Source organism: Bos indicus x Bos taurus, chromosome 25 (genome assembly GCF_003369695.1).
Source record: "Bos indicus x Bos taurus breed Angus x Brahman F1 hybrid chromosome 25, Bos_hybrid_MaternalHap_v2.0, whole genome shotgun sequence".
NCBI lineage: Eukaryota > Metazoa > Chordata > Mammalia > Artiodactyla > Bovidae > Bos > Bos indicus x Bos taurus.
In genome coordinates, this window is record NC_040100.1 from 8524196 (window position 1) to 8550948 (window position 26753).

The 26753-nt window shown below is 48.9% G+C and overlaps 1 protein-coding gene across 4 annotated transcripts in view; it reads left to right on the forward strand.

Annotated features, from left to right (window-relative positions):
• Positions 1-481: 481 nt before the first annotated feature.
• Positions 482-26753, forward strand: part of HIP1 (huntingtin interacting protein 1) — a 137866-nt gene continuing 111594 nt past the window's right edge. For 2 of the 4 annotated variants that reach the window (XM_027528228.1, XM_027528230.1), the window contains exon 1: positions 482-738. In XM_027528228.1, the coding sequence (XP_027384029.1) occupies positions 619-738 (120 nt within the window). In that variant the 5' untranslated portion in view covers positions 482-618. The remainder of the gene's footprint in view (positions 739-26753) is intronic. The other 2 variants (XM_027528227.1, XM_027528229.1) reach the window with 2 other exon arrangements.

Here is a 26753-nt window from a genome sequence, read left to right on the forward strand (position 1 = left end):
TTGCGACCCGCTGAGCCAACCTGCGGAGGCCCGGCCTCAGGGCAAGCGCATCCTGGGACGCGGGCCGCCGAGCTGGTCCATCGCGCGCGCTCCTGTCTCCGGCCCGAAAAGAGTTAACAGGCCAGTCCCAAGCGGGCCCGGATTCCCTGCGGGAGGCCCAGCTCACCGCCAGCTTGACCCCCGCCCACCAACCAAGCCGGGACCTCGCGGCGCCCGGGGTGGGGTGGGGAAACCGGGAGAGTGCGGCTCGCGGGGAACGCGCGGGTGCAGCCAGGGAGCTCTGGGCGTCGGGGAAGGGGCGGGCTAGGGCAGGTCAGGCCCGCCCCCGCCAGGGGCGGTGGAGGCCGGTGACCGACAGGCCTCCGGGCCCGTCCCGGCGCGCCTGACGGTCCGGAGCGCCCGGCAGGGCAGGGCCGGGGCGGGGGCTCTGGAGAGGGCGGGGGCGGACGGGGAAGCCTCTGGGCGGGGGCGGGGCCTCGGCAGAGTAGCAGCGCTCTCAGCCAATGGGAGGCGGGCGCCTTCCCGTTAGCGCCGGATCCCGGTGGATAGGGAGGGGCGGGCGGCGCCGTGGGGATCCCGGGGCGGCCCAGGGCCCCTGACTCGGCTCCGCGCGGCGACATGGACCGGATGGCCAGCTCCATGAAGCAGGTCCCCAACCCCCTGCCGAAGGTGCTGAGCCGGCGTGGGGTAGGCGCGGGGATGGAGGCGGCGGAGCGGGAGAGCTTTGAGCGGACTCAGGTGAGGACCGGGGCGGGGTGGGGGGGACACCCCGGGTCGTGCACGGCTGGGGCATCCCGCAGTGTCTTGGAGGGGACTCGAAGGGAGTAGGGATCTTGCAGGCCCAGGGAAGGACGGAGCACGGGGGCATCTGTGTGGTGGTCAGGGCGATCCGGGAAGGTCGGGGACCCCGGGGGCATCCCGGCTGGCCTGGGGGAGAGGGCAGGGCGGCTCTGAGCAGCTGGCACGATCCGCGCGGCGCGACCGACTGGAGCCGGTCCCAGCAGGGCATGGCAGGGGTCACGGGGGCGGTGAGAGGGGAAGGAACGGGAAAAGGGGGCCGAATGGAAGGGGTGCCCCTAGGCTGGGGAAGGTCCCTGGGGTGGGGGCCACAGGGGGGTCGCATTTGTGGCAGCGGAGAGTGGGGCGCTGAGTCGGGAATGTGAAGGCTGGGGCGCCCTGTCCTCTCCGCTCGATCACTTAAGGACTACGTTGACATTCCCCCCATCCCTAGCATCCCCTTCCTTGTGCCTCTAGCTTGGCTCACACCACCCCCCAGCTGTCGGCCTCGGAGGACCGGACTGAAGGGGTCTGAGCCGGGAGGAAGGAATTTAGGAAATGCGGTGTGTGGCCGAGTTTGGAAGATGACCGGGGGCTGGAGGAGGGGGCCGGCCCAAGGACAGAAATTGAGGCTCTTGGACCAGTGGCCCCGATTCTGGTCAAGTTGAGTTGTCCCGGGGTGCCCAGAACCCTGAATCGGGGTTTTGATTTCATCCCCCCAAATGTGCCTGACAGCTAATAGGCAGCCTGCCCTATTTGTCCAGCCTGAGCAGGGCTAGGGGCCAAAATTCCTCACTGTCATCAACAAAAAGCCACAATCCATTTTTACCTCCGAGTTTTAATGCCTGGTGTATTGATTGGACTGAATAAAGCTGACATGTTTATGGTGTTCATCTGCTCGTTTGTATGCAAAATCCATTTCACAGGGCATAGCACTTCTTTTAATCCTACTGCCAAAGTTGTATGGGCAGGTTTGTTCCTGACTCGTGCTCACTCTTGCTCTTGGAGTGGAACCTTTGAAGATCCAGGGGGCTTCCGCTGCCAGAAGCTGGTTCTGCTGTTCTATTCTGCTCCCCATCCCCCCCTCCCCAAACTTAGTACCATGTGAGGGAAGGGCAGTGGGGTTTTAGATAAAGATTGTGAGGTCCTGATTGAGTGTTCTATGTAGGGAATCTTGCAAAGAAGGAAGGTTTTCATGAAAACCCAGGGGACTTCCTTCTCTTCTTTTTCCAGGCACCTCTGGCCCTTTGCAGGTTTGTCTGGGTGGTGTAAAGTAGGCAGCGTCCCCTCCCTAGGTCATCATCCTACCCCACATGTGATGGGAGAGAAGGCTCTTTACTTCTCTCTCCCAGGGTCTGGCTGGGTTTAAGCTTTATTTTCTGACTCTGTGGATTGGACCCCAGAAAGGAAGGAAGATACTTGTCTGCTATGGGCATTATGCCCTCGTCTAGCTGTCTGGGCACATAAGGCTTCTTGCTCCAGGAAACAGTGTAAATCTTTCTTGTAATGGACAAGGAAAATAAATGGTAATTCATTCCTTCTAGAGTCTCCAGTAAAAACTGGAGCAATAGAGAAATACACATAAGAGTTTGACCCATTATAGTGATGGAAATTAGGTTTGTGAAAGTTTCTCTAGCTATCCAGGGACGTCCCAACAAGGAGAGTCTAGGTCAGTGTTAGGCGGTATCTTACATTCTGTGGGACACTGATAATTGGCCAGATTTGAGCTAGTGGCTTGTGTGTGTGTATGTGTCTGTGTGTGTCTGTAAGGGAGGTAGAATGAATCAAGAAAAGAGTTTCTCTGTTGTTGAAACTATTAGGGGAATAAGAGAGTGAAGAAAAGGAAAGAGAATAATCCTAAAACCTCACCTTAGTCAATCTGCAAAAATGTGTATTGTTTAATGGCTACTTATCCAACGTATGGGTGTGCTAGTCACTCAGCTGTGTCTGAATCTTTGCGACCCCATGGACTGCAGCCTGCCAGGCTCCTCTGTCCACAGAATTCTCCAGCCAAGAATACTGGAATGGGTAGCCATTCCGTTCTCCAGGAGATCTTCCCAACCCAGGGATCGAACCCGGGTCTCCCTCATTGCAGGCAGATTCTTTACTGTCTGAGCCGTATAAACATGAGTTAGAAAAAAAATTTAATGAGTTAAGAGAGCATGAGAATCAGTGAAGGCAGACTGATGATTATAACTGATTATGTGTTTGGCACTGTTTTGAGTAGTTTATTATATCACCTTCTTTAATCTCAGTAAAGTGCTATGTGGTGATATTGACAAGGACCTATGAGGTGAGTATCAACCACATTTTACCTGGAGAAAATTGAGGCACAGAGAAGTTAAGTAACTTGCCCAAGGTCACACAGCATGTCGTGATCCCAACCTTTAACCGCATCTCTTTGTGGCCTCTGAGTACTGGGCAGAGCACTGGAATGGGAGCTGGAAGAGGCTGAAGTCTGATAGCCGGGCACATGGAGGGGCTGTGTGGCCCCAGGCAAGTTTTCCAACTTTTCTTAGCCTTGGGTTCCTTATTGCAAAATTGGGATACTACTTACCTCACAGGTTGATTGTGGGAGACTCGATTAAATGATATACATGGAGGCGTTTTGTAAACTGGGGAGCACTGTGGTGGTGATGATTGCTATAATCTGAGGGGGGGAGGGGGCCAGAAAAAAGGCCAAGTACTGGGGCAGGCTGTGATGAACTGGTCAGTAGAGGGACACAAGTGTTCCTGGTTAATGCAGTGATTACCAGGAGTGATTGCTTCAAGTCCAGGCTGCCAGGGTGCGAAGCGGGTGGGAGCCCTCCGAGGTCTGAACCCCATCCTTCAGCCTGAGCCGGCACTTGCTGGGTAGGGAGGAGGGATGGGGCATTCCAGGAGAGAAGGTATGGTCTGGAGGCAGGTGTGAATGAGATTCATCAGTTAAGGTGGACGGAGCAGAATCGGCTCCTCCCACCTTCAAACGCCTTGCGCCTTGCACCTGCTCCCTGTCCTGTCCCCGTTTCCCTGTGACCCCAGCACCCCGTGAGCTTCCTGAGGGCGGGACGGTGTCTCGCTCTAACTTCTGTCCTCATGTGCCCGGGGCTGGTGTTAGTGGTGAAGTGACGGTAGTCTTGGGTCCAAAGTGAAGGGCTGGCCCCGGCTGGTATGCCTGGCCTGGATGGGGAACTAAGCTCTGGGCCACAGGGCACATCTGTAATTACTTGATGTTCTTTCTTAATGGCCCCCAGTTCCCTCCTGGTCCTGCTTTGTCTCTGCACTGTCAGCCGGTGGCCCTGCCCCAGGCCCCTCCAAGGACTCTGAGTTCCCTACTTTCCTTCTGGTCGGGTTTGTGCTCCAGCTGTCTGTGCCCTCAGACCAGACTTGTTTTCCCACCGGTTGTCAGCCTCTTCCAGGAAGCCTTCCCTCCTCAACTCTCCTGGGATCATCCTTCTATTTCATGTGATCACTGTCCCTGCCAGCCCCCAGCTCCAGCTAGACCCCTGGTGTGCCCCCAACTCAGCCCATCACCAGCACCCTTCAGGCTCTGGGGACATAAAAAGCAGTTCTTGCCCTCAAAAAAGCTACAGTAATAATGATACGTAGCCTGGAGCACTTTACAGTTTATAAAGCTTTAGCACTGTTGGGACTGCACTGTGGTTGGGTGTTATCACCCTCATTGTATGGATGAGAGCTTGGTAACTTGCCCAGGACTGCCAGTTGGTGAATGAAAGGGTCAGAATTCAAACCTGAGACTTGGGGCTCTACTCCCTGGTTCTAGGTCTCAGGCCCTGTCCACCACACTGTCCTTATATCAGCCAAGAGGGCGATTCTGGAATGAATCAGGAGGGTTGCCACTCACAGACAAAATGTCCTGTCTGTATTTACTTAGCTGGCAAATGGTTTTCTCCATGGTTTGCTTGTTTTTTCAACATCCTCTTAGTGAGTACATACTGTGAAGGGGACGCAGAGATGAGTAAGATAAAGAGACTGGCCCCAGAGGAGCTCATGAGTCAGCGGGGAGGTGGACCGGCCACAGCGGGCCTCCTCCAAGGGGGACAGAGGACCCACGGCGCCGGCAGCACTGGAGCCAGTAGCAGGGCAGGACCTGCTGCATCAGAGCCTATATTTCAACCAGACAGGGAAGTTTGAGCTGCTGCACTCTGTGGCAGCTGAGTGCTGGGATCAGAAGAGAGCACAGGGCTCTGGAAACACAGAGGAAGGGACAAACCCTTAGTCACACTCTCTTGGATGGAGCCCACGACAGAGTAAAAGATGCTAACCAATCATATAATGAGAAGAGCCAGGAGACAGAAACAAATATTTGTAAAGGGCTTGCTGGGTCCTAGGGACTTGCTAGGTGATTTATAGCCATTATCTTATTTGATAGCTCAGGCTCAGAGAGGCCAAATGACTTTTCCAAGGTCACACAGCAAGCAAATAGACCAGCCAGGGCTTCAGAAGCAGATGGCAAGGCCTCTTCTCCACGTTTACATCATCTGCCATCTTGAACATGATCTTCAGCAGACGCTCAGCCTTCAGTTCACCAGCTGAAAAATTTTGGGGTTGGGCTGGAGGGATCAGTGGTTCTTAGACCTGGCTACACCGAAATCGCTTCTAACATAAAAGATTCTGTATACTGTCCCCTGCTTGCTCCCTTAGTCAGTACTGAAAACTAGAAAGGATGCTGAGAGCTTTCTTTGGCTCTGTGGTTTTGTTCTCTTCTGGTTTCCTCCCAATGATACTAATGAGAAAAGCCAGCATCGATCACACTTACTCTGCAAATATAGAGGCCTTGCACAGACCTCCCCTTTTAATCGTTACAAAAAACTTACAGATTATGAAGTGTTAGTCACTCAGTCACATCCGACTCTTTTGCGGCCCCATGGACTATAGCCTGCCAGGCTCCTCTGTCCATGAAATTCTCCAGGTAAGAATACTGGAGTGGTTGCCATTCCTTTCTCCAGGGGAATCTTCCCAACCCGGGGGCTCGAACCGGGTCTCCTGCATTGCAGCCAGATTCTTTACTCTCTGAGCCACCAGGACCCCACCCTGTTTTATAGATGAGGCAGTTGAGGTTGAGAGGCTTAATAACCAGCTCAAGGCTCTGAAGTGAGTAAATCACAGAGCTGGGACTCAAAGCCAGGAAGATCGGCCCGCGAGCCTGGTTTTTCCGACTGCCAGCCCTGTGGCACTGCCTGGGCCCCTCTGGCTCTCGTCCGTCTTCCTCCCCTTGGGGAAACTTGGGATCCCCAAGTCTCTGTCCTCACCCCACTTCTCTTTTACCTCCTGTCCACTTCCTCTGCCCTTATTTCCATCTGATGGTTTCTGTTCTCACCCCCATGACACCGACTTCCTGGCTTCCGTGACCACTTCCCATTGGACATCTGCTCCCTGATAAACCACTCATGCCCCAAACTCCACTTGGGCCTCCCCAGCCTGTGAATACCTGAGCCCTGCTGCCATGACTCCCATCATCTCCCAGGATCCGCCAGGAGCCCTCCCTGCCTCTTGCCCGCTCTTGCCCGGAGCCCTCCCTGCCTCTTGCCCACTCTGCCACACTGTATTCTATGATGTTTCTCCTATCCTTCTCTCCTTGGCTTATCGCTGTCCCTACCCTATTTCCTCTTGCCTGCATCTTTGTAATCCCATCCTTCCTGCCCCCTCAAAGAGCCTGATGACTGGTGGATTGTCCCTAATGCCCAGCACTGCCCGTATAACTCGCTCTTTCCAAAAACCTGTGCTGGCTGCCCAGAGACCCTGCAGGGTGTGGTGCCTTCGGGATCCCTAACCCCTGTCCTCTGCAGGCCTTAATTTACAGAGCATCCTCCACCAGGCAGCTCCTGTCATCTGGTTCAGGTGTGCAGGGGCCATTCCCTACTGTGTGTCTCTCCTGTTCATCTATGCTCACATCTTGGCTTCCCTTCCACACTGGAAGTTCTTTTTTTTTTTCCCAGTATTTATTTATTTGGCTGCACCGAGTCTTAGTTTTGACATAGGGGATCTTAGTTCCCCGACCAGAGATCGAACCCGGGCCCCCTGCATTGGGAGTGTGGAATCTTAGCTACTGGCCCAGCAGGGAAGTCCTAAGACTGGAAGCTCTTGAGGGCAGGGTCTGAGTCTTAGCGGGCCCTTGCATGAGGCAGGCACTGGGGCCTGTTTGCCAAACATGTGAATGTACAGCAGTCAGAGGATCTACAGCAGCCTGGGGCCGTAGGCAGGCCTCTGCTTGCAGAACGCTTTTCTTTGCACATTTCGGAGGTTCCCTCTCTGTCTCCTTCAGTTTCCCTGATAATTGTATCTCACTAGATGCCTGCCCTGTGTGCCAGGCCTGGGCACCCAGGGTACCGTGGAAGTACATCACTCAGCTCCTGAGAGCTTGGTTGGAGAGTTCACTCAGGAAAGAGCCTGATGGGGCTGGAAACAGAATTAAGGCTCACGGGTAATGATTTGAATTTCCATCAAGTTCAGACACTTGATAAACATTCCCAAACCGTGGTCTTGGACTTCCCGGGACTTCATTCTGCTTCAGGTCAGATCTTTCTGAGCTAGAAGAGGTTACCAGGAAGGGAGAGAATCCGGCCTGGTGTCCTGGGCCCCTGGACGTGGCCAAGGGCAGTGGCCTCTGTGCAGGCGCTGGAGTTTGGGGCAGAGCATAAAAGAATTTAGGATGGTTGTGGGAACAGGAAGTCTGGGGATGTTAGGATGAGTATAAGAATAGGAAGTCTGGGGATGTTAGGATGAGTACAGGAACAGGAAGTCTGGCTCTGCCCCTGCATCTCATTGCAAAATGAGGAGGCTGGAAAAGATTTCTGAGGGTCCTTCCAGGTCTCAAATATTTCAGCTTTAAAAAAATATATATTTCAGCTTTTAGAACTCCTGTAAGCAACCTTTCACATTAAGATCAGGACACTTGTTTCTTCTGAGCTGTCAACTGCTGCCTTGAAAGGGGTTCCCAAATGCCCCCTGTTTGTGGGATGGGGCTCGGGTACCAGTGATGTGGGGCTCACGAAAGGATGGTGCTGCTCCTTAGGAAGGGATGGGGTGTGTCCGTGTGGTCCAGGAGAGAAGATTCCCAGCCCCACTTGGGCTCTGAAAGAGTTGCTCGCTCGCAAGGCACTGATGAGGCTCGTTTTATGCTCCCCATCTGCGGGCCCACTAATTCCACTACCTCAGGACCAAGTGTGCAGGGGGCCTGGGTGGGGTGCGGGGCGTAGCCTGGCGCGGCAGCACCACGGGCCAGCGGCCAGGGCTTCTCCCGCATCCAGAAGGGTTGGCGGCCTGGAGAGGTGCCCACCTGGGAAAGGGAACTTGTCAGCCCCACCTCTTGGCAGGATGGTGACTGCTTCCTGTTTTCCTGTCTGGGCAGGCAGGGAGGAGCCCTGTTCCCAGCTGTGGGCAGTGAAGTTTGACGCTGTGGGGAGAGGGCTGGGGACCCAAGGTGTCGTCTGGCACAGCCTGCGGGGGAGACAGCACGCATCTTCTTGGATCTGAAAGGCCGCGCTTTACTGCCACCTCTGCTATTAGTGCTCAGAGAGCCCAGGAAGCTGGGCTATTCAGGAAGCCAGTGTGGCCAGTCACTTCTTTTAACTACCACTGTGTGAAGTTTTCAAAGTACGTTTACAAGTAACCTCTTTTCAGCCACGGAGCAACCAGGCAGTAGGTAATTTTGGTCAGTTCTCAGGCATGGACACTGAAGCCCAAAGAGCATCTGTGGCTTGCCCAGGAGCACCCAGGAAGTGGCTGAGGAGCTGAGGCTGGAACCTGGTGGGTCTGATCTCAGATTGTACACTTTCTTTTCCAAACTCCTAAAGCTGAAGCCTGGCCAAGGCTGGTAACTTCAAAAAAGTACAGAGGTTTTTTTTTTTTTTTTTTAACTCCCTAGATTTTGTTTCAATTGATTTATTTGGACATTTGAAATTCCTCCCAGAAGATATTTTGCAATACATCACATCCCAAAGACAGAGGAGCCTGGTGGGCTACAGTCCATAGGGTTGCAAAGAGTTGGACATGATTGAGTGACTAAGCATAGCACAACATAACTGTCAGATAGAGTAGGAAATGGCAACACACTCCAGTGTTCTTGCCTGGAGGATTCCACGGATAAAGGAGCCTGGCGGGCTACAGTCCATAGAGTCACAGAGGGTCGGACAGGACTGAGCACAGCACAGCACAGCACTGTCAGAAAAGCCTGTATCCAGAATATGTTTTAAAAAAGGAAAACCAGAAAGGACAACCCAATAGAGAAACAAGCAGGAGGAACTTCACAAAAGAGGATAAGCAAATGGCCAATAAACATATAAAAAGGTGGACAACTTTGTTAGTAAGCAGGGAGGTAAAAATTGAAATTACACTGAGATATTGCTATATGCCCATCAGGATGAAAGAAATGAAAATGGGGAAAAAATTCACAGTGCCAAGTGTCAGCAAGCATGTGAAGCAATGAACGCGCTCCTGGACTGCTGATGGGCCGGACACTGGGGCAGCTGTACTTCAAAGCAGCCTGGTTGTCTCTCTGGTCAAAGCTATGGTTTTTCCAGTAGTCATGTATGGATGTGAGCATAGCACCATAAAGAAGGCTGAGCATCGAAGTACTGATTCTTTTGAACTGTGGTGTTGGAGAAGACTCTTGAGAGTCCCTTGCACTGCAAGGAGATCCAACCAGTCCATCCTAACCTGAATATTCATTGGAAGGACTGATGCTGAAACTGAAGCTCCAATGGCCACCTGATGTGAAGAGCCAACTCATTGGAAAAGACCCTGATGCTGGGAAGGATTGAAGGTGAAAAAAGAGGGTGGCGGAGGATGAGATGGCTGGACAGCATCACTGAGTCATGGACATGAGTCTGAGCAAACTCCAGGAGATAGTGAAGGACAGGGGAGCCTGCAAAAGAGTTGGACACCACTTAGTGACTGAACAACAACAGCATTAAAGATTAGCACACTCAGTAACCCACCAAGTCCACACCAAGCAATATACCCAACAGAAATGTATGCCCACGCACCAAAAGGTATTCATAGAAGAGTATTATTCATAATCATGTTGTGTAATAACCCCAAACTAGAAACAACTCAAGAGCTCATCAGCAGTAGATGGATAAGTAAATCGTGATCTTGTCTCTCATGGGACTACTGTACAGCAGTGAAAATAAACAAACTATAGCTACCCTCAACAGCATGGGGCACTCTTTTTTTTTTCTGACAGGGACCATTTATTTTGAAGTCTTCATTGAATTTGTCACGATATTGCTTCTGCTTTATGTTTTGTTTTTTGGCTATGAGACATATGGGATCTTAGCTGCCCAACCAGGGATCGAACCTGCATCCCCTGCATTGGAAGACGAAGTCTTAACCACTGGACCACCAGGGTTAAGTCACAACATGACTCTTACAAACACAATGTTGGGGGCGGGGGGAGAGACGGACACTCAAAGGACAACTGTGAAGATTTCCATTTATATTAAGTTCAAAAAACAGGCAAAGCAAAACTGGAACTTAGGGGTGCTTGCATAGATGATAAAACTGTAAAGACAAAAGGGACTGATTATTCTAAGAGCCCAGATAAAGGTCACCTCTGAGTGCAGGAGAGATGAGTGAGGGGGAGGGTGTTCAGAGCAGGGGCACTTCTGTGGTTCTGCCATGCATCTGTGTCCTGGCCTGGATGGTGGTTTATGATAATTCATTAAGCTGTACTTTTTCGCTTCATGCAGTTCTCTCTATTTATATATTTCAGAATACAAAAGATTATAAAAAGCCTCTTTCCAGGGAGTAGGAGACTGTCTCGTGGAGGCTAAGTAAGAACCTGCCATTTAGATATCCACCCACCCTTTGAGGTCTCTCTCAAACACAGCCTCCCCCGTGAAAGTGCCTCTGACGCTGCCCTAGAGCTGGGAAGTGTTTGATTTATGAATCATGCGTCTACAAGCTGCACACTCCGAGCGCTGCTGTAACACGGAGCGGGGCGGGTGACACCTATCATTAGGCCACACTTAGCATGGTGCCCTCGGCTCCCGTTGACGTGTGTCTTGTGTCTCCCTCCCTCAGTAGCAAACAGGTGCTCGTTCCTCACTCATCTTTTGGTGAGTTGCCCCAGTGTCTTGCAGAAGGCTTTACACCAGCCCCAGCTCAGGATGTCTGTTAAATATGAAATATATTAGAGAGAAGTTCTCAAAGGAGAGAATGAGAGAAGAAAGTATGTCTCTAAGCTCAAAAGAAAGCACATTTGAATAAACCAAAGACCCAGATGGTAGGCACAGAACCTCAGACTTGGCTCCTGCTCCAAAGATTTAGATCAAGCCAGACATGATGAAGGAGAAGAGGAGGAGAGGAGGGCGTCAGAGGATGAGATGGCATCACCAGTGCAATGGACATGAACTTGGACAAACTTCTGAAGATGATGAGGGACAGAAAGGCCTGGCGTGCTGCGGTCCATAGGGTTGCAAGGAGTCGGACACACTGGGCGACTGAACAACAAGGCGTGATGAGCCACTGTGAGAACCTGGGAGCTTGAGGAGTGTCAACTGGGCACACGGCAGAGATGCTGACCTAACAGTGGCTCTTTTGAGGTCTCTGTCTGGCTGCGTGGTCCCGCGGCCAGCCCCTGGTGACTGCTCTGTGAGTTAGCGCGTCTTACCTAGGCTGCCACGTGCCCCTCTCCCATACTGGCCTGGATGCATATTCCTTCTCTGGTCTTCCTTGGATCTGGCTTAACTGATGCTATATTCTTCCCTCTCATTTTCCATAATCCATCAGAAAGATACACAGGCGTGAGTGCTGTGGTTTCCTCTCTGAGCAAGATCAGCTTCCCTTGGAGTCACAGGTGAGCCCAGGGCTCTCCCTCTCCAGGGTTAGCATGTGTGTGCTCATTTGCTCAGTCATGTTCAACTCTTTACCACCTCGTGGACTGTAGCCCACTAGGCTCCTCTGTCCCTGGGATTCTCCAGGCAAGAATACTGGAGTGGGTTACCGTTTCCTACTCCAGGGGATCTCCCTGACCCAGGGATTGAACCCACATCTTTTGGGTCTCCTGCATTGGCGGGAGGATTCTTTACCACTTGAGCCACCTGGGAAGTTTCCAAAAAGATATACGTCGAGTTCCTTTTCTTTGTCAGCTCAAGTTCCTGGTACAGCGTCTGGCCCTGAGCAACTCTCGATACAGGTTTGTGGAATGAAGGATAAAATCTTTTTGGTGAAGGACTGAGTGAGCATCAGCCATTTTTGGTCCCAGTTCTGAACTGTGAACCCTGATTTACAGTCCCTGAATCTGGGATCACATGAGCATAATTGGAGCCACCCAGAGGGACCCTGGAAACCTCGTCCCTTTGATGTAACTGTGGGTGGTCCTTGGGGACTTCCTGTTGATTGCCATCTCCCTGACTCATGCCTGGAAGTGACTTGCCATCTCCTGCTTCCCTTGAGATCCTTATTCCAGGATGGGACCTCCCTGTGCAGCCGAGGTCCTGTTACTGCTAAGAAAAATCTAACACAAGCAATGAAAAAAGAAAGAAGGAAGGAAGGGAAGGAAAACCCTGTCCATCTAAACCTGGACTCCACGTCCTGCCACAGACCTGCTCATTCTTCTTTGTTCTCAGTTTCAGAGAAACTCAGTTTACAAACCATCCCAGGCCGTTCCACTTGGAATTGTCCCACTCATTCTAAGAGACCCCTCTCTTCTGCATGGACCTCTCCAGCTAGTCATCGAGTCCTACTCTTCTTGTCTCCTTGACTGCGTCTCACATCACCCCAACTTCTCCGCCACCCTGCCTGAGTTCAGGCCTTCATCTCAAGACTTAGCTATTTATTGCACGGCCCACCTGGCCCTCCTGCCCTCCAGTCTTGACTGTCATAAGTTCTGCCCTTGCCTTGGCTGCCAGAGTTGGGTTTTAAGAGGTCCAAGTATTTATATCACTCCAGATTTTAAAAACCTCTGTTATGTGTAACTCTAAGCTGAAACCCAAGCTTGTTGGCATGACACAGAGCCAGGCTTTGCCAGCCTTAATGTCCAGCCACCGCCGCCAAGCACCTTAGAGTGCTCCCAGCATGACCCAGGCTTCTCCACTCCTGGGTTTTTCCAGGTGGCAGCCTTCTCGTCTGCCCAGAACGCCTCTCCCATTTTATCCACCTGCCAAACTCTTTCCATCTGGTAAGTCCCACCTTCGTGGCCACTCCTGTGGAAAGTCCCCCTCCCTTCTCCAAGCAGATTTAGTGAATGGTATTTCTCTTCGTCAGTCTTCCCAGGTGGCACTAGAGGTAAATACCCACCTGCCAATGCAGGCGATATAAGAGACATGAGTTCAATCCCTGGGTTGGGAAGATCCCTTGGAGGAGAGCGTGGCAACCCACTCCAGTATTGTTGCCTGGAGAATCCCTCGGACAGAGGAGCCTGGTGGGCTACAATCCATAGGGTCACCAAGAGTCAGACACAACTGAAGCGACTTAGCACGCATACATTTGTGTCTGTTCTGTGTTAGCATGTTTATCTGGGTGTCTGTCCCACACTGGACCATGAGCTCCCCTATAGCTTAGCTCTGCACCCCGTGCACAGGATTCAGCACCCAGAAGGACCTTGGGAGGTGTTTATTGAGTCAACTAATGATGCATTTTAAGGACCTGATTGTGTTTGATTGTTGTTGCAACAGAAGAGGGAAGGGGCCCAATTCTCACCCAGGGCAGGTGCTCCCCACCAAAGTGAATGCATTTGATCTATGTCATGTTGACCTGAAACGAAAGTTTTGGCAACACTGTTCAGATAAATGTGAGCATGTTTTAGGAGTGGAGACTTCAGTGGGAGGGACAGAGGTGGTTCTTTGTGCAGCCACAGTACACACCTGGATGGGAACTAGGAGCCAAGATTCCTGGTTTATGTTCTATTGGCGGGCTGACTGGTGTTCCTTCTGCATCTCAGAAGTGTGATGTAGCAGGTAGAAAATGCCCCCACCATCAGCATAGCCATATCTTCCGTTACATGGCAAAAGGGACTCTGTAGATGTAATTAAGGACCTCAAGATATGGAAAGAAGGGACTTGCCTAGCTGTTCAGTGGTCAAGACTCCCTTTTTCTAATGCGGGGGGCGTGGGTTCAATCCCTAGTCAGGGAGCTAAGATGCAACATACTGCATGGCATGGCCAAGAAAAAAAAAGAAACAGGAGCCTGGAGTGTCCAAGTGGGCCAGTCTGATCACATGCCCTTAAAAGCAGAGAATCTTCTCTTGACTGCCAAGTGGAAGGGAGACATGGCAGAAGGGAAAGCCAGAGGAATTCCAAATGGGAGAAGGATTCAACTTGCCACTGCTGGCTCTGATCGGGAGGGGCCCACATGCAAGGGCCCAAGGGACCCTCTCGGAGCTCAGAGTGGCCCCTAGCTGACACAGCAAGGACGCGGGGACCTCAGGTCTTAAACAGCAAGGAATTGGATCCTACCAACTACTGGAATAACCTTCAAAGTGAAATCTCCCCAGAGCTCCCAGTAAGGAATGTAGCCCTGCTGACACCTTGATTTTTAGCCCAGTGAGATCTTACTGGCCTTCTGACCTACAGAACTGTGAGATGATAAACAGGTGTGGTTTTTAGCTGTTCAGTTTGTGATAGTTTTTTTACGGCAGCGATAAAAGCTAATCCAAGATGGTATTAATAACAGGTAACTCGCGCTACAGCAAGAAGCCCAGTGGAACCCAAAGAGGCCACCCTTTAAACCTCCAGGGACACTTGTTATTTCATCCGTGCTTTCTGTGGCCATAGAGAAAACTTTGGATTTCCACACTTGGCGCTTATTCACAGACATTTTCTCCTGGAAAAACAATTCAGCAGCCTGTTCAAAACATTCTTTCCTGCTGGGCCATGGAGTTCTCTGGTGCAGTTCCAAGTTTGAAGATCATAGGTGTAAGTTACTTAACCTTAAAATTTTTTTTTGTTTTTGATCAAGTAAGTGCTGTGCTATTTAAAAAAACAAAAACAAAAACTCAGGTGGGAAATCCCAGAGTTACTATAGGATCCTGATGGTGTCTGCACTCGAGGGAGCTGACTGAAAGTCAGGAAGCGCAGGCGGGAATAAATGCAGGGCTTCCCTCAGGGTGGGCCTGCCCTGTCCTGAGACTTACTTAGGTTCACTGGTGGTTTGGAATGTTCCCCAAACTCTGGGCTTAGTCCCCGATGGGTCAGCAGGTAAAGAATCCGCCTGCAGTGTAGGAGACACAGGTTTTGATCCCTGGGTCAGGAAGGTCCCCTGGAGGAGGAAATGGCAACTCACTCTAGTATTCTTGCCTGGGAAATCCCATGGACAGAGGAGCCTGGTGGGCTCTAGTCCAAGGGGTCGCAAAGAGTCAGACACGACTGAGCACAGGGCCCATTGTAGCAAAGTTAATCTCTTCATTTTGATGATTTTTTCTAGGGTTATATAAGATGTTAGTTAATATAAGGGGAAGCCAGGCAAAGATGTACGGGAACTCTGTACTATTTTTGCAATTCTTCTGAAAGTCTAAAATTATCTCAAACTAAAATGTTAAAAAAAAAAAAAGAATGGCATGTTGCTTGGCAAACGTTAGGGCTGAGTAAATGTACATTCCACTGCTCCCTTGGGTCATCATGGGGACCCTGGAGACCCCACAGACGGAGGGATGGGACAGTGGGGTCTGAGGAGGGAAAGTGTGGAGAGTCTGGGCTGCATCAGGGGAGGCAGCAGGGCGGGGTGCCTTCTCCAAAAAAGACTTGCTCGGAGCTCCCCCCTCCCCTGCCCCGGCCCAGGTCTCAGAGGGAGAAATGGCCATGGAGGACCCTGTCTGTGGTCTCGCAGATGCGCTGCTGCCAGCCTCCACCTGCTGCAGTCAGACAAGCTTAGCTCCAGTTCCAGTTTGGTTACTTATCATGGGAAGGGGGCGAGGCTTGGGAAAGCTCCCAGTGCATGGGATAATGTACTGACATCTGGGCTCAGTGAGGGATTTGAATGGGAGGGCCCAGATCAGTAGCCAGTGCCAGTGGTGGCTTCCCCTCCTGGGAAACCTTCTCGATTGGCCCCCACAGAAGAGCCCATCACCCTGCAGGGCCCCCGCACCAGTTGCTTTGTGTCCCTAAGGACCCTCTCTAGGGATGCCCTTCTGAGTCTCATGGTTCGTATGTCTTGTTGGCCCCATGACTTAGAGCTTGTGCAAACCATAAGATTTGCCTATAGGGAAATGTACAAATCATTGGGTGAGCGAGTGAATGAATGGGTGAACAAGTGAGTAAATGAATGAGTGAACCAGTGAATGAGTGGAATGGGTGAGTGAATGAGTGAGTAAATGGTTGAGTGAGTGAATGAGTAAACACATCTCCCTCCTGCCCCTCTGAAAGAGGACAGTATTTACTATATATGATTATTGGCCCAAATGCTTGCCTGGTGTCAGGCTGTCCTCTGGGATGACTCTGGGAGTGTTCAGACCAAGCACCCTTTTATTAGGCTTTTTCTCCTTCTCTCTTGGGTGCCAGTCACCTCTCCAGAAAAAGCAGTCAACTCCTATCTTACACTGTTTGAACATCTCCAGCTCTGACGCTGTTTGTCAGTGCTTTGGAATTCTCCAGGCCTCTCTCCTTGTTGCTGAGAACTTTTTGCCACAGGAAATCAGGCTCATTTTAAGGGCCAAACAGTCACTAAATATAGCCTCCTGGCATAGATATTTAAAGAGCTGTGTTGGTGATGTTATGTCTGAACAAAGAAGAAGGAGAAAATAACTTTTTTTTCTTGATAGAAAAGTGAAGTTATATCAGATTTTCTCTGGGTCCCCAGGGAGCCGAGCACCCTGCGGGGGGTGTCAGTGTCTTAATTATGGAATCACCAGCTTAGGGCTTGGGGTTTAGATTTCTGTTGCCAGCCAGTCATTTCTTGATAATTCCTTCTCCTCTCCATTTAAAAATACCTCCTGCCCTGGTAAATTACCTTGGACAAGTGTGACCTCCCTGCCACGCCCAGGGGCAGGGAGGGGGCAGTGCACAGGGAGGTGTAAGAGATGCTCTGCCCACCCCAACTCCACCCCCCGGGACCGCAGGGGCCTAAGTGGAGAGCCCACCCAAGTGCTGGTTGACCAGACGACAGAAGTGGAAGGAGTGGGATGGGACCCTGGGATCTTTATTTGGTGAAAAGCAGAGTTTAGAGAACGCTTCCTGCCTCAGAGAAAGGTCTGGACTGAAACTCCACTCACACTGGTCGGGTCCCCAATGGCGTGGGGGTGGGGCTTCTGTGGGGGCTAACTGCATCCCACCTCTTCTTTCCTCTGGCTTCCACCTCGGGCTCATCGGGTGGTCAGGATAACATCAAGAGTATAAAGCTTCAGCGGTGATGCTTTGTTTTTTTGTTTGGTTTGGTTTTGCAAATGTTCCTTTTGGAATATATAAACAGAACTATTCTGGGAAGTTCTTCTGAACTTACACCTCTTTCTGTAAGAAGCTCTGTGCAGTGGGCTCTCATAGTCTTTATATGTGTGAAGATGTCTGTATTTCACCATCCTTTCCCCCCCATCCTGTTATAACCAAGATTTTATCAATACGTACCTGTTGGGTGGTCAGTACGCAAACATCAGTTCCGAGGCTAGTATTAAAAAGCCTACACAATGGAGCTACCAAACTGCCAAAGAATTACTCAGCCTCTGTTCCAGCTTAAAATTTAGAAACTCTTTATCCATAAGTAGAGGACACCAGAGCTCAGAATCTTCAAATATTGCTAACTTGTAAGCCTTTTGTGAGGAATGTCCTGATAACACAGGATATGATGTCTTTCACATTCTATCCACAGCACATTAACAGGTATGGGGAAATTCTGGACCTTTGCTTGCATGATATTGCCACAGAGAGTGTGCAGTTCTGATAAGGAGACAAAAAGACCATATAGAAGACACAGAGGTGATATAGTAGGGAAAAACACAATTACGAAAAATGGATCATTTAAATGACTGTCATTTGGGCTGTGTATATTTCAGGGGATTTGAATAATGCCCTTAACAGTCTATGGAATGTTAAGTTTACATCTAACAAACCTCCCAACATTCCACTAATTTCTGGTCTTGCTGAGATTAACCAGCACACAACTTTTACCTATTAAAAAGGCAGTTGCACTTTTGTATTTAAAGATGTATTTAGGACTTTCTCAGTGGTCCAGTGGCTAAGACTCTGTGCTGCCAATGCAGGGGGCCTGGATTTGATCTCTGGTCAGGAAACTAGATCCCACATGCCACAACATGCCACAAGAGTTTGCATTCTGCAATTAAAAAGATCCAGCTGCAATGAAGATCAAAAACGCATGCTGCAGCTAAGGCCCCGTACGGCCAGATAAATAAATATGAAAGAAAGATGTATTCAAACAAGGGATATGGTGGGACTCCAAGCTTCTTAAAAATATGTTTCCAGAATTCCAGAAAACTTGCCATTTCTACAATAGTTATGCAACTTGCTTCTTGGAGTTGTAGGAGAAAGGTTTTTAAGAACCACCACTAAGACTGGTCTAAGACTGCCTTGTTTCCCACCACTTTGGAGCCTAAAATATCTTCATTTTCAGATTCTGGCTCTGCTGTTAAGTCTCCTTTAGTCTCTACTTGATGATCCTCCTCTGCCCATTTTCTTTTGCTTCCTTTTCCTCTTTTGTTGAGACTTTTTTAGCCAGAAGATTTATCCTTTCCTATAGCCTTTTTTTTTTTTTTGCCTAAGATTCCATTTTTTTCCAAAGCCAGATTAGGTGACTATTTGCTGGTATTTTGGGTGTTTCTCCTTAGTGCCCATTCAGCAGAATTGGCTTTTGTTTTTGGTATCTTGGCTGCAAGTGGTGCCTGTGGACACGGTGGGGCAGGGGTGCTGGGCCAGATACCTGTGGGTGCTGTGCAGAGACATTCCCAGAGCCAGGGGCCTGATCATTCCTCCTCCTGCTACCTGAGCTGCTGGGATATAAGATGGAAGTGGAATAACAGATGGAACATGATTAGATTAGTTATTTTTCTTCAGTGCTCTGAAGCTGCTAGTCTGTTGTCTTCAGACAGTTAACCTAATTGTCAATCCCCTGTGGATAATCTCCCTTTTCTCTCTGACAGCTTTCAGGATTCTTTCTTTTTAATGTGGTGCACTCTGTACACTGGCATTTTAGTTTATTGTTCTTGGGACTTGTGTTAGCTTTTACTCTAATTCTGGATGTCTTAGCCATTATCTCTTGGAGATTTTTGCCTCTGACTTTTACCTTTATTCTCCCTTTTGCAACTCTTATTAAATGCATCGTGGAGCTTATTGTTCTGCTTGCCATTTTATTTCATCTCTCATTTCTATTTCCTGTCTGTTTTTCTGTGTTTTCACTCCAGGTGATTTTCTCAGTTTCATCTTCCCATTTACTAACTCTCTCTTTAGTTGTGTTTAAACATACCCTGATTTCTAGAATTTCTATTTAGTTCTTCTTAAAATTCACTTGCTTGGGACTTCCCTGATGGTCCAGTGGTTAAGACTTCACCTTCCAGCATGGGAGGCACAGGTTCAATCCTCGATCAGGGAGCTAAGGCCTCAGGTTCCTCTTCAGAATTCTCTTCAGAGTTCCCGCCTGGAATTTCCCAGAAAGGAACGCTGGAGGTAGAATCAAAGACCAGTGTCCCAGGGACTTCCCAGGTTTCCCAGTGGTTAAGACTCTTCGCATCCACTGAAGGGGGCACGGGTTTGATCCCGGGTCAGGCAACTAGATCCCATGCTGCAGCTAAGAATTCACATGCTGCAACTGAAGACCCTGCGTGCTGCAACAAAGATCGAAGACCCCACCTGCTGCAACTAAGACCCAGAGCAGCCAAATAAATAAATGACTAAATATTAAAACAGAAAACAAACAAAAACAGAAAGGTCAGTGTCCCAGAGACTTCCCTAGTGGTCCAGTGGTTAAGATTTCATGCTTCCACTGCAGGGGGCATGGGTTGGATCCCTGGTCGGAGAGCTAAGATCCTGCAAGCCTGATGTGGCAAAAAAAAAAAAAATCGGTGTCCCAGTTTTGGCTTCAAGTCACACTCTCTGTATGATCTTGGGCGAGTTACATCTCTATAAAGGGAGGACCACTGTACCAGTTAGCGTAAATAAAATGTATAAGAATACAGTGTGAACATTGACACAGCTCTGGGAGGGTCGATGGCAGTCATTCTCATTTAAGGGTAAAAGTTTGCATGTTTCAGTGAAGGGCCACGTGGGTGCTCCAGGGTCATGAAGCCCTGTGAGACTTTTCTCACCCTCTTCTTATTGGTGTCCTTCATACATCATTTTTTGTCTCTGCTGTGGGTGTATAGGTGGTAAGCATCATGTCTGTCAGCCAACAAATTTATTTTTGAGGGCTTGCTCTATGTGACAGGTGTAAAAACCAGATTCTGCCCTTGTGAAGGCTCTGCCTGGTCCCCGGAGGGACAGGGGCCCTGTTCTCTTTGGCTGGTTCTCCAGAGTTTGATCAGGGCTTTGACTGCGTGGGTTAGTTGCAATGCCTGCCAAGAAGATCTGCCCAGCAGCCTTCATCACTCAGCAGATAAGGTTTCCTAAGCGCCTGCAGTGTCAGGCGCCAGGAGTCAGGCATGAATCAGACTTGATTGCTGAGTTCAAGTTGCTCCTAGACCCCAGGAAGAACAACGGGGGAGCTGAACGGTCACCGGTCACCGCAGTCTGCTAGCCACAGAAGCAAAGGATGCTAGAAAGGGTGGGAGGAGCCCAGCGAGGCAGGATTAACTGTCTGAAGTTGCTTATTAAAGAGCCCAACTGGTTCTAAGACTGCCAGCTGGAGAAGAGTAGGAAGCCCTGTGCAGACTGGAGGAGCGGGGAGCCCTCGGGGGCAGGTGAGCCTGGAGGAAGGCTTTGGAAAACTGGGGTGGGGTAGCTGAGGGGAAGAGGGCGGAGGAAAGCATGAGTGAACAGGGACTACTGCAAGCAGAGGCCACAGACTGGCGGCCCAAGGGCTGGATTCTTTTGTGGGCTTGTTTTATTTGGCCTGCACATGATTTTTTTTTTTTTTTTTTTTAATGGAACTCAGTGTCTTTACACAGAGAATACACTCTTTCCTTCACCACCATCCTTACCATTCCTCATTTTCATCACTGGCCTGTCTGAACACATTTATGGAATGAGCCTAGACCCCTGCCCTGCCCTGGTCACTGAAAACCCAGAAGAGTCAATGGAAAAGAGTCTCCGTATAAGGAATACAAGTGTTGGGAGTGAGATTATAAAAATCAACAATATTTTGGCCTATATATCAGCAGCCAGCTTGAGACTGTACCACAGGACAGATCTTAGTCAGTGCAGCAGCAAGACCATAAAACACCCCTGGAAGAATCTGAGGGGCTTCCGTGCTCCCAGTGCAGGGGCCCATGCTCCATCCCTGGTCAGGGAGCTGATCCCACATGCCTTAACTAAGCATCCCAAATGCTGCAACTAAGACCCGACACAACCAAATAAGTGTTTTTAAATAAGAGATTCTGTGAAATCTCTACGCCTTCACTTACATTTACTGAGTGTCTGCTGTGTATTTTATTTTAAATTTAAAATTTTACTTAATTTTTGAAGAGATAATATACTTACTTGGTTAAAAAAAAGCAAAAAGGCTCCTTCCTGTTCCTGTCCCCCTATTGTTGAGTCCCTGCTCAACTCCAAGAGAGAGAACCACTCACTGATTCCTTTCTACATCCATTCAAATATTTTATTTTTATATATAAGCAAATATACATATAGTGGAATATTACCCTCTTCTCCACTATTAATACAAATGATAGTTCAGAATCTTGCTTTTTCAGGAACTTTCCTGGTGGTCCAGTGGCTAAGACTCCATGTTCCCAGTGCAGGGGGCCTCGGTTCAATCCCTGGTCAGCAAACAAGATCCCACCTGCCACAGCTAAGAGTTTGTATTAGTTAAGTTAAAGTCGCTCAGTTATGTCTTGACTCTTTGCGACCCCATGGACTGTAGCCCGCCAGGGGTCTTCCCAACCCAGGGATCAAACCCAGGTCTCCCACACTACAGGCAGATTCTTTACCATCCAAGCCACCAGGGAAGCCCAAGAATACTGAAGTGGGTAGCCTGTCCCTTCTCCAGGGGAATCTTCCAGACCCAGGAATCAAACCAGGGTCTCTTGCATTGCAGACGGATTCTTTACCAACTGAGCCACCAGGGAAGCCCAAGAGTTTGCATGATGCAAGAAAAAGATCGTGCATGCCCCAACTAAAAAGATCTAACGTGCTGCAACTAAGATCCGATGCAGCCAAACAAATAAATATATATATATTTTAAAGAATCTTGTTCACTTAACCAACCATCTTGGCAGTCTTTATATGTCAGCAGATAAAAGGTTTCCTCATTCTTTTGTACAATATCAATAAAAATACTGATTTGAGATAAGAGAATAAAACAGCTTGAATTTGAACCTGATTCTGTCTCTATGACCTATGACCTAATTGTTTCTCTATGCCACACTTTTTTTTTTCCCCATGTATAAATGGAAATGATAGGTACCAACTCAAACTGATGCAAGAATTTAGTGAGATGATGCTTATAAAAGGACTTAGGATAATGCCTGGCATCAAGTGAATCCCCCAAATATCAGCTGCTTTTCTTATTCTTCTTAAAGTGATGAATACTACACACACAGGGTAAGGTAAAGGAATAAGGAGTGACTTGGCGGGTGGTATTTGAGATAGAGGGGTCCTGTTGAAAATTGTAAGACTTTACTGAGAGATAGGAAGCAGATGAGTTAATGGAGAGACGTACTTTGTTTGGACTTTGTAGAGATGTCAGCTCTTCCTAGTATAATTTGTATTTGTCCTATTTGTAACCAAAGGGCTTCCCTGGTGGCTCAGTGGTAAAGAATCCGCCAGCCAATGCAAGAGATGCAGGTTCAATCCCTGGGTTGGAAAGATCCTCTGAAGGAGGAAATGGCAACCCACTCCAGTATTCTTGCCTGGGAAATCCCATAGACAGAGGAACCTGGCGGGCTACAGTCCAAAGGGTAGCAAAGTCGACTTGGCCTTGTTGACTGAGCGACTAAACATCTGTTTGTAACCAAAACCCCGGTAGAATTTATTTTGGAACCTAAGTTTTTCCAAAATTTATCAGGAAGTATAAATGAGAAGAATGTTAAAATTTTGAAAAAGATTGTGGTGGGGAGAAACTTTCCTTATGAAATACCAAAACCCATTTTAATGATTAAAACAGTGACTTCCTCATTTAAGAATAAGTAGATTGGGATTTCCCTGGTGGTCCAGTGGATAAGACTCTGTGCTCCCAAGGCCAGGGCCCCGGGTTCTGTCCCTGGTCAGGGAACTAGATCCCACATATTGCAACTAAAGAACCCACATACTACAATGAAGAAAGGTCCTGCATGCCACAGCTAAGACCCAGTGCAGCCAAATATTTTTTAAACAAAGGAAGTACAGATCAATAGAATAAATAAATAGGATAAATAGTCCAGAAACATACTTTGTACACATGTAAATTAAGTATATGTCAAAGGTGGCCTCACACTTCAATAGGAATGGAAAGATTACTTGATAAATCAGGTGAGACTTGTTTGGTTAGCTGTTGGGGAGAAGAGGATGTTTTCAGTGCTCACCTTAAGCTGCTGCTGCTGCTGCTGCTAAGTCACTTCAGTCGTGTCTGACTCTGTGCGGCCCCATAGACGGCAGCCCACCAGGCTCCCCCATCCCTGGGATTCTCCAGGCAAGAACACTGGAGTGGGTTGCCATTTCCTTCTCCAATGCAGGAAAGTGAAAAGTGAAAGTGAAGTTGCTCAGTCGTGTCCGACTTTTAGCGACCCCATGGACTACAGCCTACCAGGCTCCTCCGTCCATGGGATTTTCCAGGCAAGAGTTGTGGAGTGGGGTGCCATTGCCTTCTCCGACCTCAAGCTGCATGCCTGTATAAATTCCAGACAGATAAAATGGTTAAATTTGAGGGGGAAGAAAATCAAACCTTTAGAAAAACACTTGGAGAAGGTCAAAGGAAGTTTGGAGTAGAGGAACTTGAAGTTTTAAAGCCATCAAAAATATCACAGTGAGGATGGGAGCGGAGTCTAAAGGAGAATGGATACACGTGTATGTCTGGCTGAATCCCTTCTCTGTCCACCTGAAACTGTCACAACATTGTTAGCTGGCTGTATTCCAATACAAAATAAAAAGCTTTTACAAACGTCACAATGAAAACAATGTGAATTCATACGATCACAAGAAGTTAAGGGTTCTGTTTTAGTTCTCCAGGTTGGCTGTTATAAAGTGCCATATACCAGGTGGCTTAAAACAACAGAAATTTATTTTCCCACTGTTCTGGAGGCTAGAAGTCCCAAATCAAGCTGTCGGCAAGGCCATGCTCCCTTTGAAACCTACAGGAAGAAATCCGCCCTTGCCTCCTCTTAATAGTTTCTGGTGTTCGCTGGCACTCCATGTTATTCTGTGGTTTGTAGGCGCATCGCTCCAACCTCTGTCACACAGGTGTCTCCTTGTGGGTCTCTGTGTCTCTCTCTTCTTATAAGGACACTAGTCATCTTGGGTTAAGGACCCGCCCTTAACCAGTGTAGTCTCATCTCGACTGAGCAACAACCCTTTTTCCATACAAGGTCCCATTCTGAGGTACTGGGGTTTAAGACCTCAGCACAGCTCTTTGAGGGGCCGTCATTATATCACTGGCTTCGTGCATCAGGGCACAACAGGGAACTTCAGCTAAAGTAGTGGAGTGGCCTTCATCTCTCAAGACTTACGACAATACTAGTGAAAACAAGAATGATAAAGGCCCACCAAGACAAAGGATGAGAAGGGATCACTCGACAATGAGATACTTAACAGTTTAGGAAGAGTTGGAGAGATGGTAGCAAGAGGAGTGCAAATGTGTTCTGCTGTGTGCCAGTGCACTTGAACTTGGAAGCATCATGGTGGGGATGGGGGTTGGGGGGAGGCAGGACTGAAGTGAGAAGATGTCTGTAAGAACTGACACTCCCAACACTGCATTCCAGTAGGCAGGCATTTATCCTGCAGCAGTGGACCAGGTGGGAGAAACTGACCCAAGGGAGATCCTCACTCAGAAACACCAACCATGCTGGGAATTCCCTGGTGGTCCACGGGTTAGGACTCGGCACTTCCACTGCAGGGAGCACAGGTTCAGTTCCTGGTCGGGGAACAAAGATCCTGCAAGCCCGCTGCACAGCTGAAAACAAAAACAACAACAAACAAACAAACAAAAAGAAAACCTCCAGGTGGCAGAGGGTGCTAAGAACAAGGGATTATCCTGGAAGCAGTGCTCCATCCCGATGAGTCAAGTGCGTCCACCTCCTGGGCGGGGGATCAAAAGATGCTTCTCTGGAGAAATTCAAGTTCGTAAAGCAAAACCCTCCATAACCTGATCTCTGGGAGGCCCAGAGGTAGTCTGGCTCCCTGTCCACCCGCCCTAAAACAAAATTTGCCAGTTGATACATTCCACCCCCTGGCACTTCCACATGGACCTTTCAACTAACTTTTTAGAGCCTCACGGCTAATACAACAGCCAATCAAGGTTTAGCCAAAGGTAAGGAAAGGCAAGTCCCAGCACAAACAAAAGAACAGTTAGGAAAGAGCAGCTTATAAAAAGACAACGCCAGCTCAGAGGAAATCTGCAGAAACTTCCAAGTAGTATTCCCATAGAGTTCAAGAGGGCCGTGAACTCAAATTTCATTAGAAGGTAGAGGAGATAAAGGCAGAGAAATCTCTCACAAAGTAGCAAAATAGGACAAAGAGTTGAAAAGCACAGAAAATAGCTGAGAGTCATGGAGAATCAATCCAGAAGTGTCAATATAAATATATTTAGGGACTTGCTTGCTGGTCCAGGGGCTACGACTCCACAGTCCCAACGCAAGGGACCCAGGTTCAACCCCTGGTCCAGGAACTGAATCCCACATGCCACAGCTAAAGCTCCTGTGGAGCACAACCAGCATGGCCATATAAATAAATATTGAGAAAAAAACACTAGACTTCCCTGTGGTCCAGTGGTTAAGAATCTGCCTGCCAAGGCAGGGGACACGGGTTCGATCCCTGGTCTATGAAGATTCCACATGCCACGGAGCAACTGAAGCCTAGGTGCTCCAGAGCCCACCAGCCACAACTAGGGAGCCACAGACAAATAAACATTGAAAATAAAATGAAATTAGTAAATGAAATAGCAGGGTCATTATATTAATTGGACATCTCGAATTCATTAGGAGAAGGGCATGGAGATCAAAAGTGGGAAGTAGAGTTGGGAGGGTGGGACGGATGACGGCTCACTGATGATTAGAAGCTGTCCTTACTGCTTGGTTTTGGTGGTGGTGCTGTAGAATTCACACGGCACAAAGTGAACCATTAACCATTTGAAAGCATCCAGTTCAGAGGCATTTAGTACCTTCAGAGTGCTGTGCAGCCTCTACCCCTCCTCAGTTCTAAGGCATTTTCATTCCCCCCTGCAAAGGAAACTACATACCCACGAAGCCGCCCCTCCCTGGGACTTAACCACTGGTGGTCCAGTGGTTAAAACTCCACTCTGCCAATGGAGGGGGCCCAGGTCAGGGAACCAGAACTCACATCCCTCAGCTAAGGGTCCCACATGCCTCAACTAAGACCTGGCACACAATTCTTTCTTTTTTTAAGCAGCCCTTCCCACCTCTCTGTCTCCTTTCCTCCCCGCCACCACCCCCAGCTCCTGGCAGCCACTAATCCACTTTCTATCTCTACCCGTTCTGGAAGTTTGATTTCAGTGGAATCACACAGTATGTGACCTTTTGTGTTGGCTTCTTTCACTTAGCATGATGTTTTTGAGGTTCATCCTTGTTGTAACATGTCTCAGTATTTCATGCCTTTTTATGGCTGAATAACATTCTGTCCTGAGAATAATACCAGCTTTGTTTGTTTATCCATTCATTTAACTGAAGGACTTTGGGTTATTTCCACTTTGGGGCTGTTGTGAATAGTGATGCTATGAACATTCATTGTTCAAGGATTTGTTTGAATACCTATTTTCAATTCTTTGGGCATATACCTAGGAGTGGAATTGCT